Source organism: Benincasa hispida, chromosome 4 (assembly GCF_009727055.1).
Source record: "Benincasa hispida cultivar B227 chromosome 4, ASM972705v1, whole genome shotgun sequence".
In the NCBI taxonomy this organism is placed as follows: domain Eukaryota; kingdom Viridiplantae; phylum Streptophyta; class Magnoliopsida; order Cucurbitales; family Cucurbitaceae; genus Benincasa; species Benincasa hispida.
Window position 1 is genome coordinate 44,372,585 of NC_052352.1, and position 12,209 is coordinate 44,384,793.

General features: G+C 34.4%; 1 protein-coding gene across 4 annotated transcripts in view; it reads left to right on the plus strand.

Annotated features, from left to right (window-relative positions):
* The first annotated feature begins 1,231 nt into the window (after window positions 1-1,231).
* Window positions 1,232-12,209, plus strand: part of LOC120075558 (RNA-binding protein 2-like) — a 39,447-nt gene continuing 28,469 nt past the window's right edge. The window contains exons 1-8 of one of the 4 annotated variants that reach the window (XM_039029050.1): window positions 1,238-1,524; window positions 6,236-6,369; window positions 6,450-6,777; window positions 6,894-6,955; window positions 7,069-7,150; window positions 8,340-8,439; window positions 9,047-9,146; window positions 9,454-9,830. In XM_039029050.1, the coding sequence (XP_038884978.1) occupies window positions 1,446-1,524; window positions 6,236-6,369; window positions 6,450-6,777; window positions 6,894-6,955; window positions 7,069-7,150; window positions 8,340-8,439; window positions 9,047-9,146; window positions 9,454-9,522 (954 nt within the window). In that variant the 5' untranslated portion in view covers window positions 1,238-1,445 and the 3' untranslated portion in view covers window positions 9,523-9,830. Of the gene's footprint in view, window positions 1,525-6,235; window positions 6,370-6,449; window positions 6,778-6,893; window positions 6,956-7,068; window positions 7,151-8,339; window positions 8,440-9,046; window positions 9,147-9,453; window positions 9,831-12,209 lie in introns of those variants that run through there. The other 3 variants (XM_039029047.1, XM_039029048.1, XM_039029049.1) reach the window with 3 other exon arrangements.

Below are 12,209 nucleotides of genomic sequence, written 5' to 3' on the forward strand. Positions count from 1 at the left end.
ATAGTTGAAAATTAAAAAAATAGTAAATAAAATCTCAGACAAAATCAATTTTGTTTAGAAAAATTGTACCATATACTCCAATTCAATTCAACTAAACTCTATAGCTTAAGCACTGACTTTTTTTTGACACAACTCAACATCCTAAACACAGACATTCAAACTCAACTCTATACCCCAAATATAGACAATTTAACTCCACAGATAATCTAACTTTCCAGATAATAATTATCAACTTGACTCACTCTGCATACTAAATGGTAAGATAAAGAGAAGAAATAATGCAAAAATATTTAAAAATTTTAAAAAATCAAGCAAATTGCAAAAATCAATGTGGTGGTAAACTCTCAAACTTTTAGTGGTAAAAATTGAGCACTTATTTAATATTATGATTGACATTCCCATAAAATTGAGGCTTCAACATCTCCCTAATTTAACTACTTCTCAAAGGCCAATTGACTTTTAAGTAAAATACTTATGGAAAAAATCATATAGATAACACAAAATTTTGAATTTAAAGGAGATTTGACATACTTTCTAAATTTTAACATTTTTGTCCTTTTGTTTACGTCATATCTAAATGAAATTATCAAAACGTAACATCACACACAGATTAGACATCTCTCTCCTCTTTTACTTTCACTCCCTGTAACACAAAACCTCTCTCTCGCTCAGAGCAAAAGAGAGAAGGAGAAAATCAATGTTCTACTTCAACTCTTGGAATTAAATAAGAAGAAAAGACACAATGGAGAAAGGAAAATCGAGAAGAGGAGGAAGGCAAAAAGAATGAAGGACATTTGATATTTTTGACCGATGATGATATAAGCAAGAGGGCAAAATCCATTTTAAACCCTTTTTTTTTTTTTTTTTTTTTTTTTTTTCTCTTTATGATAATCTCAAAATTTATAGTGAATTATATAAATTATATAAAATAAACAAAAAGGTGAGGAAGAGGTGAATTTAATCCATGGTGGTCACTGATCACCTATCTGAATCTAATGCCTACAAATTTCCTTGATCCTAGAATATTACAGGATTAGATACGTAAATACACATAAACTAGTCCAGACACTTTATTTATTTATTTATTATTTAATAAAGGTACTATCTTATCTAATTATATATACGTATAACATATACATAAAATTAGATAAGATAACAGAGTTACTTATGTGGTTAATTTGATTAGATGTGGGATTAGATAACTGTGGCGTAATACTTACGGTGAGGTTTTGCGTATTGGATCCGATCCCAATATGTCTGAGGTGCTTTGCTCTTCGGCTGCGAAACATTTACTCGGAAACAACAGATTGCTCTAAATTAATCGGCAGTTAGGGTTTTACGGATCTCCAAATTCTGCGTCAAGCTCAATTTATTTGTCTCCGGTTTCCAAGATCGAGATTTTCCACTGTCTTCTGAAGCACTAATTTTGGAAAACTGCAGCATATATGGCGGATGATTATTGGAATCGGCAGCAGCCTCTGCTTCCCTCGCCAGGCATCCTTAAACGACCTCGTACTGAATATGGTAGGCCCCTGTGTTTATTATGTTTAATTCGTCGCTACTTGAACAATATTTTCTGAAATTTGGGTTTTTTTTCCCGAATTCAGTTGCGTATAATGATTTTGCAGCTAGTTCGGCAGTGAATTTTGATGGGTTTAATTCCGTATCAGTATCTGGAAAACTAATGAAAACATTCTCGTATTGTTTGATTTGATTTGTTAAGTTAGTTGTGAATAATCAGTCTTCACGAAGTAATTGGATTCAGGTTTATTCCCAAATCATCTCTCCCCCAGCTTCTTGGTGGGTGTTATGTAGATCTTCGAAGTGTCTTTCACGGGGTGTTAAAATAGTTTGATGGTCTAATGCACTTCATCTAATAGATGATACAAGGAAACTCTCCTTTTTTCTGTTCTAGTGGTGGATGTGCAAATCAAGTTCTTCAAAAAGTTGTACAAAGGGTCTCATTTCATTAAAGTTTTTATTGTCCTCGTGAACTGGAACTTGGTGATAATGCCCTCGTTTTCACCTATATTTAGTTTTGAAATTTTACTTCATATTTTGAACCTTGTTGAAAATCCTTAGGGGATGAAAATAAACTTTTTCATATGTGATATCAAGGAAGAAACCATCACAATGAATCTTAATTTTGCTGGATGTAGCTTGTCTTTGTCCTATATGTATGGTAAGCCATCATGGGGAAATCCGAACTCTTCAACGTTTTGGTCCTTAGGAGTGGAAAAAATTCATACCATGCTGCTCACTAAATAGAAGGTTGCTTTATGTTGACATTTTGTCAGAGTCATTATTTGCTTGACTTCAGTTTTGGAGGTGTTGAAGCAGCAAGTGGGAGGGAAAAAAAAAGGAAAAAGAAAGAGAAAAATTGATGCATCTTTTCTTCGTTTGTCCTTTTGCAGCTGCTTGTTAGGAAGACATTTTAAAAGTTTTTAGTATTCAGTATTTTTGGCCTAGAAAAGCTTCTGAGGCCCTGTATCAATTCATTGGTAATACGCATTTTCAAGTGCAAGCCAAAATTCTCCAGTTATTTATTTTAACTGGCCTACTTTTATGCTTCCTGCCTAATTGAATCTTTTCTTATTGTGTTTAGACTTTTATTGTTTTTGTTATCTTTTTGTTTCCTTTACTTCTCCCCCTTTGGAAGTTTTGTATCTATTGAGTATTAGTCTCTTTTTATTTCATCAATGAAAAAGTTGTCTCTTGTCCAAGGAAATTATTCGCCTTGCTAAATAGTCTTGGACTTTTGCTCATCGGAGCTTCCATGAAGGAAGCTAAAGGAATTATCATCAGCAATCAATTAATCTAAGGAAAGTATACTAGAAGAAAAATGAGGGGTTGGAGGTTGGGGGGATAGTGTAATGCTATAAATGATAGGGGATGTCTATCCGAATACGGTGCTCATCCAAGAATCTAAATCGAGGGTGGATATGAATGTAATTTGGAGCTTGAGGGAGATTCGATAGACTGAAAAGTTGAGTATTGGAGTGCTCTCGAGTGCCGATTGCTTTATAGTATGAGAGGAATTAACGAATATGGAGAGGTAGGAACTCTGGAATAAAGTGGGGAATCTAGTTGGCTGCTATGATGGAAAGTGGTGTCTTGGGAGAGACTTTAATGTAGTGAGAATAGTAAAAAAATCTTCAGCCAGGGAAGAAATAAAAAGCACGATGAATTTGGATAAGTTAGTTGATGAGATCAGATTGATCAAAATGGAATAATATGCCTGGTTGAGTTTTGGAGATGTTCTTGTGTAGTCCCTAGTGGATTGGTTTTGTGTGTCCTTGGAATGATTTACAAAGTTTCATTCTATCAATGAAAAATCTGTGTTTTATTGGAAGAAAGGAATGGTTAACAAAATTTCAAGAGTTGAAGACAATAAAGAAGGCGAGATCAAGCTTGATGGGCCATGCCCTTTTAGATGGGAGAACCCTTGAGTAAAACATCAAGAATTTTGGTGGAGATGGGGGCAATTATGTGGACATTTGAGAAAATGATATTTGTAGATGCGCACTTTGAAAGGGATCATAAACAAATGGGAATTGGATACAGTTGAATAATTTTGTTCTTTTTGTTCTTTTTTCTTCTGTTTTTTTTGTTTTTAAAAAAACATAGAAACAGTTCGTTAAATGAATGAAATAGGGGAAGCCCCAACACCAATAGGTGATTATGAGAAATCTCTCCAACGGGAAAGGAAAAAAAGATAAACTATAGGATGTAAAAGGAGATTCAAAATTACACTAATTGAAAACATGAGTAAAAACTGAATCCAAAAATCTATCCAAAGTGGAGTATGAAAAGGGAGAATGGGTACTTGGAGCAGAGAGCTAGAGAGACAAAAATCAACGGAATGGCAATTGCATGGCATTATCCTTAAAAAGGTTCTGAGTTGCTTCCATATATTTATATGATAATATGTTGGGAACCAAGGTAGTATACAATGGGCTATCTTTGTCCCACATTGATTAGAATGGGATGACCAATGTGATACTTAAGGGCCGTTTGATAATGTTTCCGTTTCCCATTTCCTGTTTTCGTTTCTCATTTTTTAAGAAATGGACTTGTTTGATAACTATTCCCATTTCTTGTTTCTAAAATTTAAGGAACATTCCTAAAAAATGGGCAAATTTTGAGAAACTACAAAAAGTATTTTCTTCTTGTTCCGTTTCTGTCTTATATATTAAACTATTTCTTTTATTTAACAAAATGCATCTTTGGCCTATTGGTTCATTTTACATGTCCATAATTTTCTTCCACCTCTTGGTTGGGTGTTCAAGTCCTCATATAGGCACTTTAATTTTGTTTTTCTTTTGTTTTATATTTATTTCCATCTTTCATATTTTATCTATTAGTTTTATATTTACAAAAAATGCTAATATTTATATGTTATTTTAATTTTGAAATTTAAAAATCTCCAATATTTAGATTTATATATTATTTTAATTTTCAATATGTAAATTTTTTTATATTTCAAATTTCAACTCTCAAGTCACTTTTATTTATTCTTTGTTTTTTATATTTATTTCCGTCTTTTATATTTTATTTATTTTTCTCTATTAATTTTGCTATATTTATATTTTATTTTAATTTTGAATTTTAAAATTCTCCAATATTTAGATTTATATATTTCTTTGATTTTCAATATGTATACTAATTTCTTATATATATATATATTTCAACTTTTGATTATTAAATTTTGCAATATGCATGTTTATATATTATCTTAATTCTAATATTTTAGTATATTTGAAACTAAGTAGACTTTTACAAGATATATAAATTTTGCCGACCAAGACATTCATTTAGCTTAACTTTAATATTTTGCAACCACGACATTTACATGATAATATGATTAAGTTGGATTTGACTTGACATCACTTAAGACAAATGGCTTGAGTTATAGATGACAGTGCCTATCAAATTTTGGGCAACATATGAAGAATAGGATACAATTTGTTATTATATTTAATTTTTGTTGGTACTTGTATTAGATGACATAAACTTTTGATAATATCTTTTTCGATGTTTAATGTATAACATATTTTCTCTTTTTATAGTATATTGTAAAAAAAAAAGAAAAAACAAGAAAAAAAAACAAGAAACAAGAAACAAAAAACAAGAAATAGTTATCAAACAAGTTTCTGTTTCAAGAAATAGGAAACTGAATAGTTATCAAATATATTCTTTTTTTTTTGTTCTCAAAAAAGGAGAAATAGGAAAAAGGGAACAGGGAACGAGAAACAGGAAACAGGAAACGAGAACGTTATCAAATAGGCCCTAAATGGCTTGGCTCTCTCACCTCAATAGCTAGCTTTTGGGATGTGGTGTTATGAGGTGCTTAAGTACTTAATGATGAATCAAAGCCGATTGTCAATGTTCCAGAAAAGAGCACTAGTGGAGGGTTCTGACCGGGTGTTTTCGAGTGAAGTACTGTCGGTTTAGCCGCTAGGACGTTAGCTTTCCAAGAATGGGGTATTTTTAGGAACCAAGGTAGTATAGACTATCTTTGGCACATGTCGGCTATCATAATGATGTTTGTAGCGAAAGATCTGTTTCGTTCTATTTTGTTATGCTTTTTTGAATTACACTTGGTTGTTCTGACAAGGTGCATAGATTGTATAAATAAAATTTTCCATTACGTATTCATATTGTGATCCCCTACCTTGATAATGTTAGATACTTCCATAAAAGTTTTTTGGGCATGATCCACATTTGTTAACATATTATTGTTGACAGCCTACAATAACTTGAAGCCTTTCTGAAGAATTTTTCACTTTGTTTCATAAACTAGAAGCTGAGGTCTTTCTGGGATTGAAAAAAAATTTCACTCGATTTGTAAACTACAAATAATTCTGTTTAAGACTTTGATTTTCTATTCAATTTTGCTTTTCTAGAGGTTTTTTGTCCATTGAACTTAAAGTAGTGTTATATAGTATTTGGGTTTAGATACGTGGAATTTGAAAGTATGAATGAACTGCTAAAACAATTAATTTAGATAGTACTATAGGACTTTCTATACTCATTGTACTTTGTTGATTTAATGAGTGGTACTGAAGTGGTGTGTGTGTGTGTTTTCCTTTTAACATTTCTTTTACTCCGTAAATGGGGCATCTGTTTTTTCATGTGTGGATAAGCTTTCCCCCCCTCCCTTCCCTTATCCTGTTAGCCGTTTTTCTTATTGTAAATTGGAAGTGGAATTATGCTGTGCTTTCACTCTCTGCAGAACTTCCATCCTCCGGATTGCCTAGCGGCCATGAGATGCACAATTATTTAGCAAGTGATGACCGTGGTGGTCTGCGGTCTGTAAAAGATACACAAACAATTGGATCAGCATATGATCGTTATCTCCAAAGTGTGGTATGACTGAAATCTAGATTTTTTCTCTTTTCTTGCCTCGCAGTTTGAGTGCTGAAAACTTTTTGTAATTGCTTCTGAAGCAACTTTCTTCTTTTACTTCCGGAGAAGTACCTACCCATGGAGAAATGGGCATGGGAAGGCCTGTTGCAAACAGGATGCCAGTTGGGAGTAGAATGCCTGGGCCTTTATTACCTGATCCTATTGTAATGAGTCGTCCTCCTGCAGTTTCTCCTGATATTGCACCAAACGGTCGAAATATTGAGTATGGTAATCATCTTCCTGTAGATTCGATGAGCAGACCTGGACGTGAAACTGTGCCTCTTCCTCCTGATGCCTCCAACACTTTATATGTTGAAGGACTTCCTCCAGATAGTTCGCGCAGGGAAGTAGCTCGTATCCTTTTTATAGGTGGTGATGCCACATGCAAAATTATATTGATTTTTTTTCCTCTTTTCAATTATTTACTTAAAAAACTACATTCCTTTATTCATATAAAAAAACTACTTTCCTTCACTCCATTGTAGATATTTTCCGCCCCTTTGTGGGATATAAAGAATTGAGACTTGTGAGCAAAGAATCTAAACATGTAATAATCCATTACTAGTAATTGTTTTGTTGTTTTTGAATTTTCTTGGTCAACTTTTGAACTTGCGCTAACCTTTACTATGTTTTTTGTGTCAATTTTGTTTCAAATTATAGCGTGGTGGGGACCCCCTAATATTATGTTTTGTGGATTTTGCAAACCCAGCCTGTGCAGCAACTGCCATGAGTGCATTGCAAGGTGAACTATATTCACATTTTTTCCATATCAGCTTTTGCACTTCCTCTAGCAGCAATATTTTTCTCTTGTAGCTACTTTTTTACTCCAGTCGAAATGGTTGGAATTGAATCAATTGTAGAATATCATTTCTTCGGAGTTCGGACAAAATCTTATCACGTTTGTATTATCATTGAACTTGTGTATACATGCATGTTGTACTTTTATGTCAAGGAGTTCTGGACAAGTCGGGAGTTTTGGTTGGAGTTGGAAAACTTGTTAGTTTATGTACAGTACATAGATTCCAAGGTGTTGATTCTAGGGTTTCCAGATGAGTATTTTTCTTGTTTGTTCTCTTTTGGGGGTGGGGGGGCTATACCATAATCACTCACCTTACTCTTACTTTGATTGGACAGCTTAACTTGAGAGAGAAGGTTGTTGGCCCATTTATTGTTAATATCTGTGCATTTGGAGCTTATTATTTTCAGTGCGATATTGAAGTTGTTTGATGTATCTTTATCTAGAGAAGATTTAAAATTTGTCTGGACTCCTTTTTTGGGGAGGGCTGAATGCTCTCAAGCCAAGATTTTTGCACCCTTCCGGCTTCCAGTTGAAGAATCAATGGATATTGGATCGTCTCTGTTTAGGGCTCCTTTTGCAATGGAGCCTTCAGAGATTTCTTCTGCCCTTGCATTGTGCAGAATGCACAAATGGAACCTTGGGGGGACTCTCTCTCTCTTTCTTAAGAAGATAAACCGATCTTATTGCTGAAGACTTGGAGATTTCTTCTTTGCACTTTCATCAGACGGGACTTTTCCTTGACACACCAATGAATACCCCTTTTTCTTCCTTTCATGGTCATTCATTTACAAAAGAGAGCCAAATGCTGTGGCTCAATGCAGTTAGAGCAGTGCTTGGATATGTGTGGTTAGACTTTGATATAAATAGAAGGAATTTTCAAGATTACAAGACATGCAGTTCTCTACAAAGTGTAGTGGGTTTTTATGACTCCAGCTTTTGAGAGCTAGTCTTGTAATTTCATCTTATTAATGAGATTTTTTTTCCTATTAAAGAAAACATCTCGGTGCATGTTAACTAATTTTTCTTCTATAAATGGAAGTAGTTTCATCATTCATGTGGTAACTTGTTTATCTTTAGTTTTTGTTGAAAGAATGCACGATAAATTTGCTAAAAAAGTGTCTGATTTGCACAGGTTATAAAATGGATGAACAAGATCCTGAATCTAATTATTTGCGACTACAGTTCTCACGACATCCAGGTCCGAGGTCTGGTTCTGGATCTGGCGGCAAAAGGTGAATAAGCTATAGGGACAGGATGACCAATTTAAATGGGAGACGTATCATCTTCTAGTGCACATTTTACTAGCCTGCTTATGCATCCGATATATGTTAGACATGCTGTTGTTAAGATAGGCAAATTGTAGCCGACCCCATTGAATATTTAAAGTTGCTTGTAAATTTAAGGGGATTAGATTCAGAAGGTTTCAATAGTCAACCGTGCAATTGAATTTTGATGTACAATTATGTCAATGCTTCAGAATTCGAAGATATATCTGGTACAATTTTCATGAACTGTTGTTTCTAACCCCCACAAACAGTGAATACGCTCCCACACAAATCCTGGCACGGTGGATTAATATTTTGAACTCCAATATTTATGACATATTAAAGTAAATTTAGGGTATTTGAGGTGCATTAGTAGCTGACGACTTGAATTAGTGGAAATATTGTTATGAATAGAGCAACAGGGTTGAAGACAAGTAATTAGCTCAAAGAGGTAGATGTCTTAGTTGTTCGAATTTTACATGGATTGTTTTTACTCTGTTTTCTAAATCAGTCAGTACAATTTTTTATTCAATTTTTGTTATTTCTATCATTTTTGCGTGGTGGATTCATTCAGGTACTATAGTAGGAATTTGGAGAGTTCCTGCACCCTCCAACACACCAAAATCAGCCTATTCCGCTTGTCATTCCACTCGTACGGATATGCAACACCCCAGGTAACTTTCAGATTTTGCTTAACTGTATAACGACCATATGCAATAAAAGTCTAAACTAAGATAGTTTGTGACATCAATTGACAGTAAAACCTTCCCCTTGGCATGATGATGTATTAAATATCTTGTAAGTTTCCTAGCTATCATTTATTAGGAGAGGGCAGATAGATGTGAAGTTTTAATTAATCACAATGTAGAGGTCAATGCAAGCCATGCTATTGTGTTGAGTTGTTAAGTTGGTGGTTTTTTTTGGTGATTGAATTAAGATCAAAGATGATGATTCTGAGTTTTCTCTGGTTTCTGGCCCCAGCTATTTATCAATCATTCTTCCCCTCTTCATGTGAGTGTGATGGTGCTAAAGGGGTGGCCCCAGTGTTGATTTTGCATCCCAAACAGTTCTGATTTGAATTTTCTATAGATTTTTAGACCCACCACAGAAAAACTTTATGAAAACTTCATAAATGCAAGCTGCCAAGTTTTGAAGCAGAACGAAAAACCCATTTGCTTGGGATTGGAGAAAAAATGGGTTCTTCAACTGCTACTGTAATGCCGCCCTTTGTTATCTCTTTTCTCCTTGCATCGGTGTCTTTGAATCTGCCATCAACATTTAGTGCAGAATATGTTCATTATCCACCTCTACCAAAAAAGCATACAAGATTCGTACACAAACAACCTTTAGTCTAGAATCTCCTTAATTCTTAAATATTAAACAAAAACAACCATTATCTTTGATCCCCGGTAACGGAACAGAAAACTTGATGCTTGTATTTTAATTATGTGCAAACACACGATCAAATTATAGTATAAAACAGTCAAAGATTGAGTATCATCCTCATAGGATCAAATGAACGGAATATTGTTTATCTATTTTAGAATCAAATTGACTTTAGCTAAGGAAATCAAATCAAATGTTGAACAATTGTTAAAGTAAAACAAACTCGACAATCAAAGGTTAAATTCAGAATTAAAGGCGTTCTAGGGTATTGATATCATTATTTAATTCATGAGGGTTCTTTTAGTTACTTCATGGAGTTTAATTTAACAATATGTTTAGGTCTAGAAACTAGGCTCAAAATTACTTCTCTCAAAATCAACCTATTATCATGCAAACTTAATTGATAACTACCATTGTGAAATCAAATTAAAGCTCATGACATTAGATATTGTAATTAACAACCTTCATTATCAATCTAACTATTAGCTTGAGAGATCAATAATGATTCAAAGATGTAGATCAAGTTAAACATTCAACCTAAACTATATTGAAGGCCTATCAATAAGCATTAAGCATAATGTCATTGAAAGATATAAGGTTAAACAATATCCATGAAAAGAATTGAAGTTAATGTAATTGCATAAGTAAATCCACCAACACCCTAAAACTAATAAATTTAGTCACTCATGGTTTTCAAATACATACTTTCATACAAATTTGATAGCATTAAGTGAAAGAAGAGTAAAAACCAGAGAAGACACTATCGTGACACTCCTCCTTTGGATGGAATTTGTCAATCTCCACTCGGTCGACATCTCGGGATCTTGAACGGATGCAGGAGGGACAAACCTCATTTTGATTTCATCATTGGTAGAGATGGAGCACAGACAAATGAAGGAAGGAACCATGGAAAGAAGGGGCAAGGCAAAAAGGAAGAGAAGCTCTGGCTTTCTTTGGTCTTGAACTCGCTCCCTCTAAGAATAATTATCCACACTTTTTAACTCTTTTAGATCTAAATTATAGCTTGAATTTTGTGGTTCGAGTGTTGAAGAGGCCTCAAATATATAGAAGAAACAAACTTGGTCAACAAGAACTTGCCTTATTTAACAATTTTTAAATTTTGGAAAGCAGGCACCACGATGCTCTATGTATTTTTTCGAAGCGTAGGGACACGCTCTTTAGAACGCAGTGGAGCTTTTATGCAGCATCACTGTCGAGTTTTGTGCAAGGCAAGCGTTGGCCTAGCGCTGCATCGCTTCTCTTCTTTTTGGGTTTTTCTTATCTTTTCTTACATTTTCTTGATGGTTTTGACCCGATTTTGGCTCGGTTTGGTTCTTCTGACTTCAAACGCTTAAATATATGATAATTCCCTGAAAACCACTGGCAAACACATTATATCTAATAAAAACCATTCTAAATACAAGACTAAACATGCATATTTTAGGCGTGTGCCACCACCCCCATCTTAGAACTTTGCTAGTCCCGAGCAAAAGATAGAATAAAACTATAGAGAGATTCCAAACATGTTTGCAAGAGATTCATGCCTCAGGGAATAGCTAGCTAGACACACATAAAGAAATATTCAAGTAAGTATGTTGTTGTAATCATTCAAGACACACATTTTAGGCGCATATCACTGTGACATTGCGGAGTGGAAAATTTCTGAATGAAAGACCTGGCCAACGCAATATAATTCTTGACCAACAGACCCATGATTAACCAACAACCACTTCAACTCATAATGAAAGCAACTCAACAACAAAATGAATTAAGGAGGCGGCGAAAGGGGAGGAAACGCGAAATGTTGATCACAAAGAATCTTCTACGAAGGCTTCAACTTTTGACACGCGTCCACAACCTCCCTTCCAGCAATGCTTAAAGAAGAAGAGTGACGATAATCAATTTCGCCAGTTCCTTGACGTTCTTAAGTAATTGCACGTGAGTATCTCCCTAGTTGAGGCATTAGAGCAGATGACTTCTTATATCAAATTCCTGAAAGACATTTTATCCAAGAAAAAAAGGTTGAATGAATTCGCAACGGGGACTATAACCCAAGAGACTGGTGCATTTCTCAAGAGAGAGATTCATAAGAAAATGAAGGATCTTAGAAGCTTCACAATCCCTCGTTATATAGGAAGAATTGATCTGGGTCATGCTCTATGTGACCTAGGAGCCAGTATCAAACTGATGCCACTCTCAATCTTCAAGAAATTGGGGATTAGGGTAGCTAGACCTACCACTGTGATGCTCTAAATCACTGACAGATCCATTGTATATCTAGAGGGGAAAATCGAGGATATTCTCGTAAAAGTGGATAAGTTTATTTTCCCAGCCGATTTCATAATTTTAAA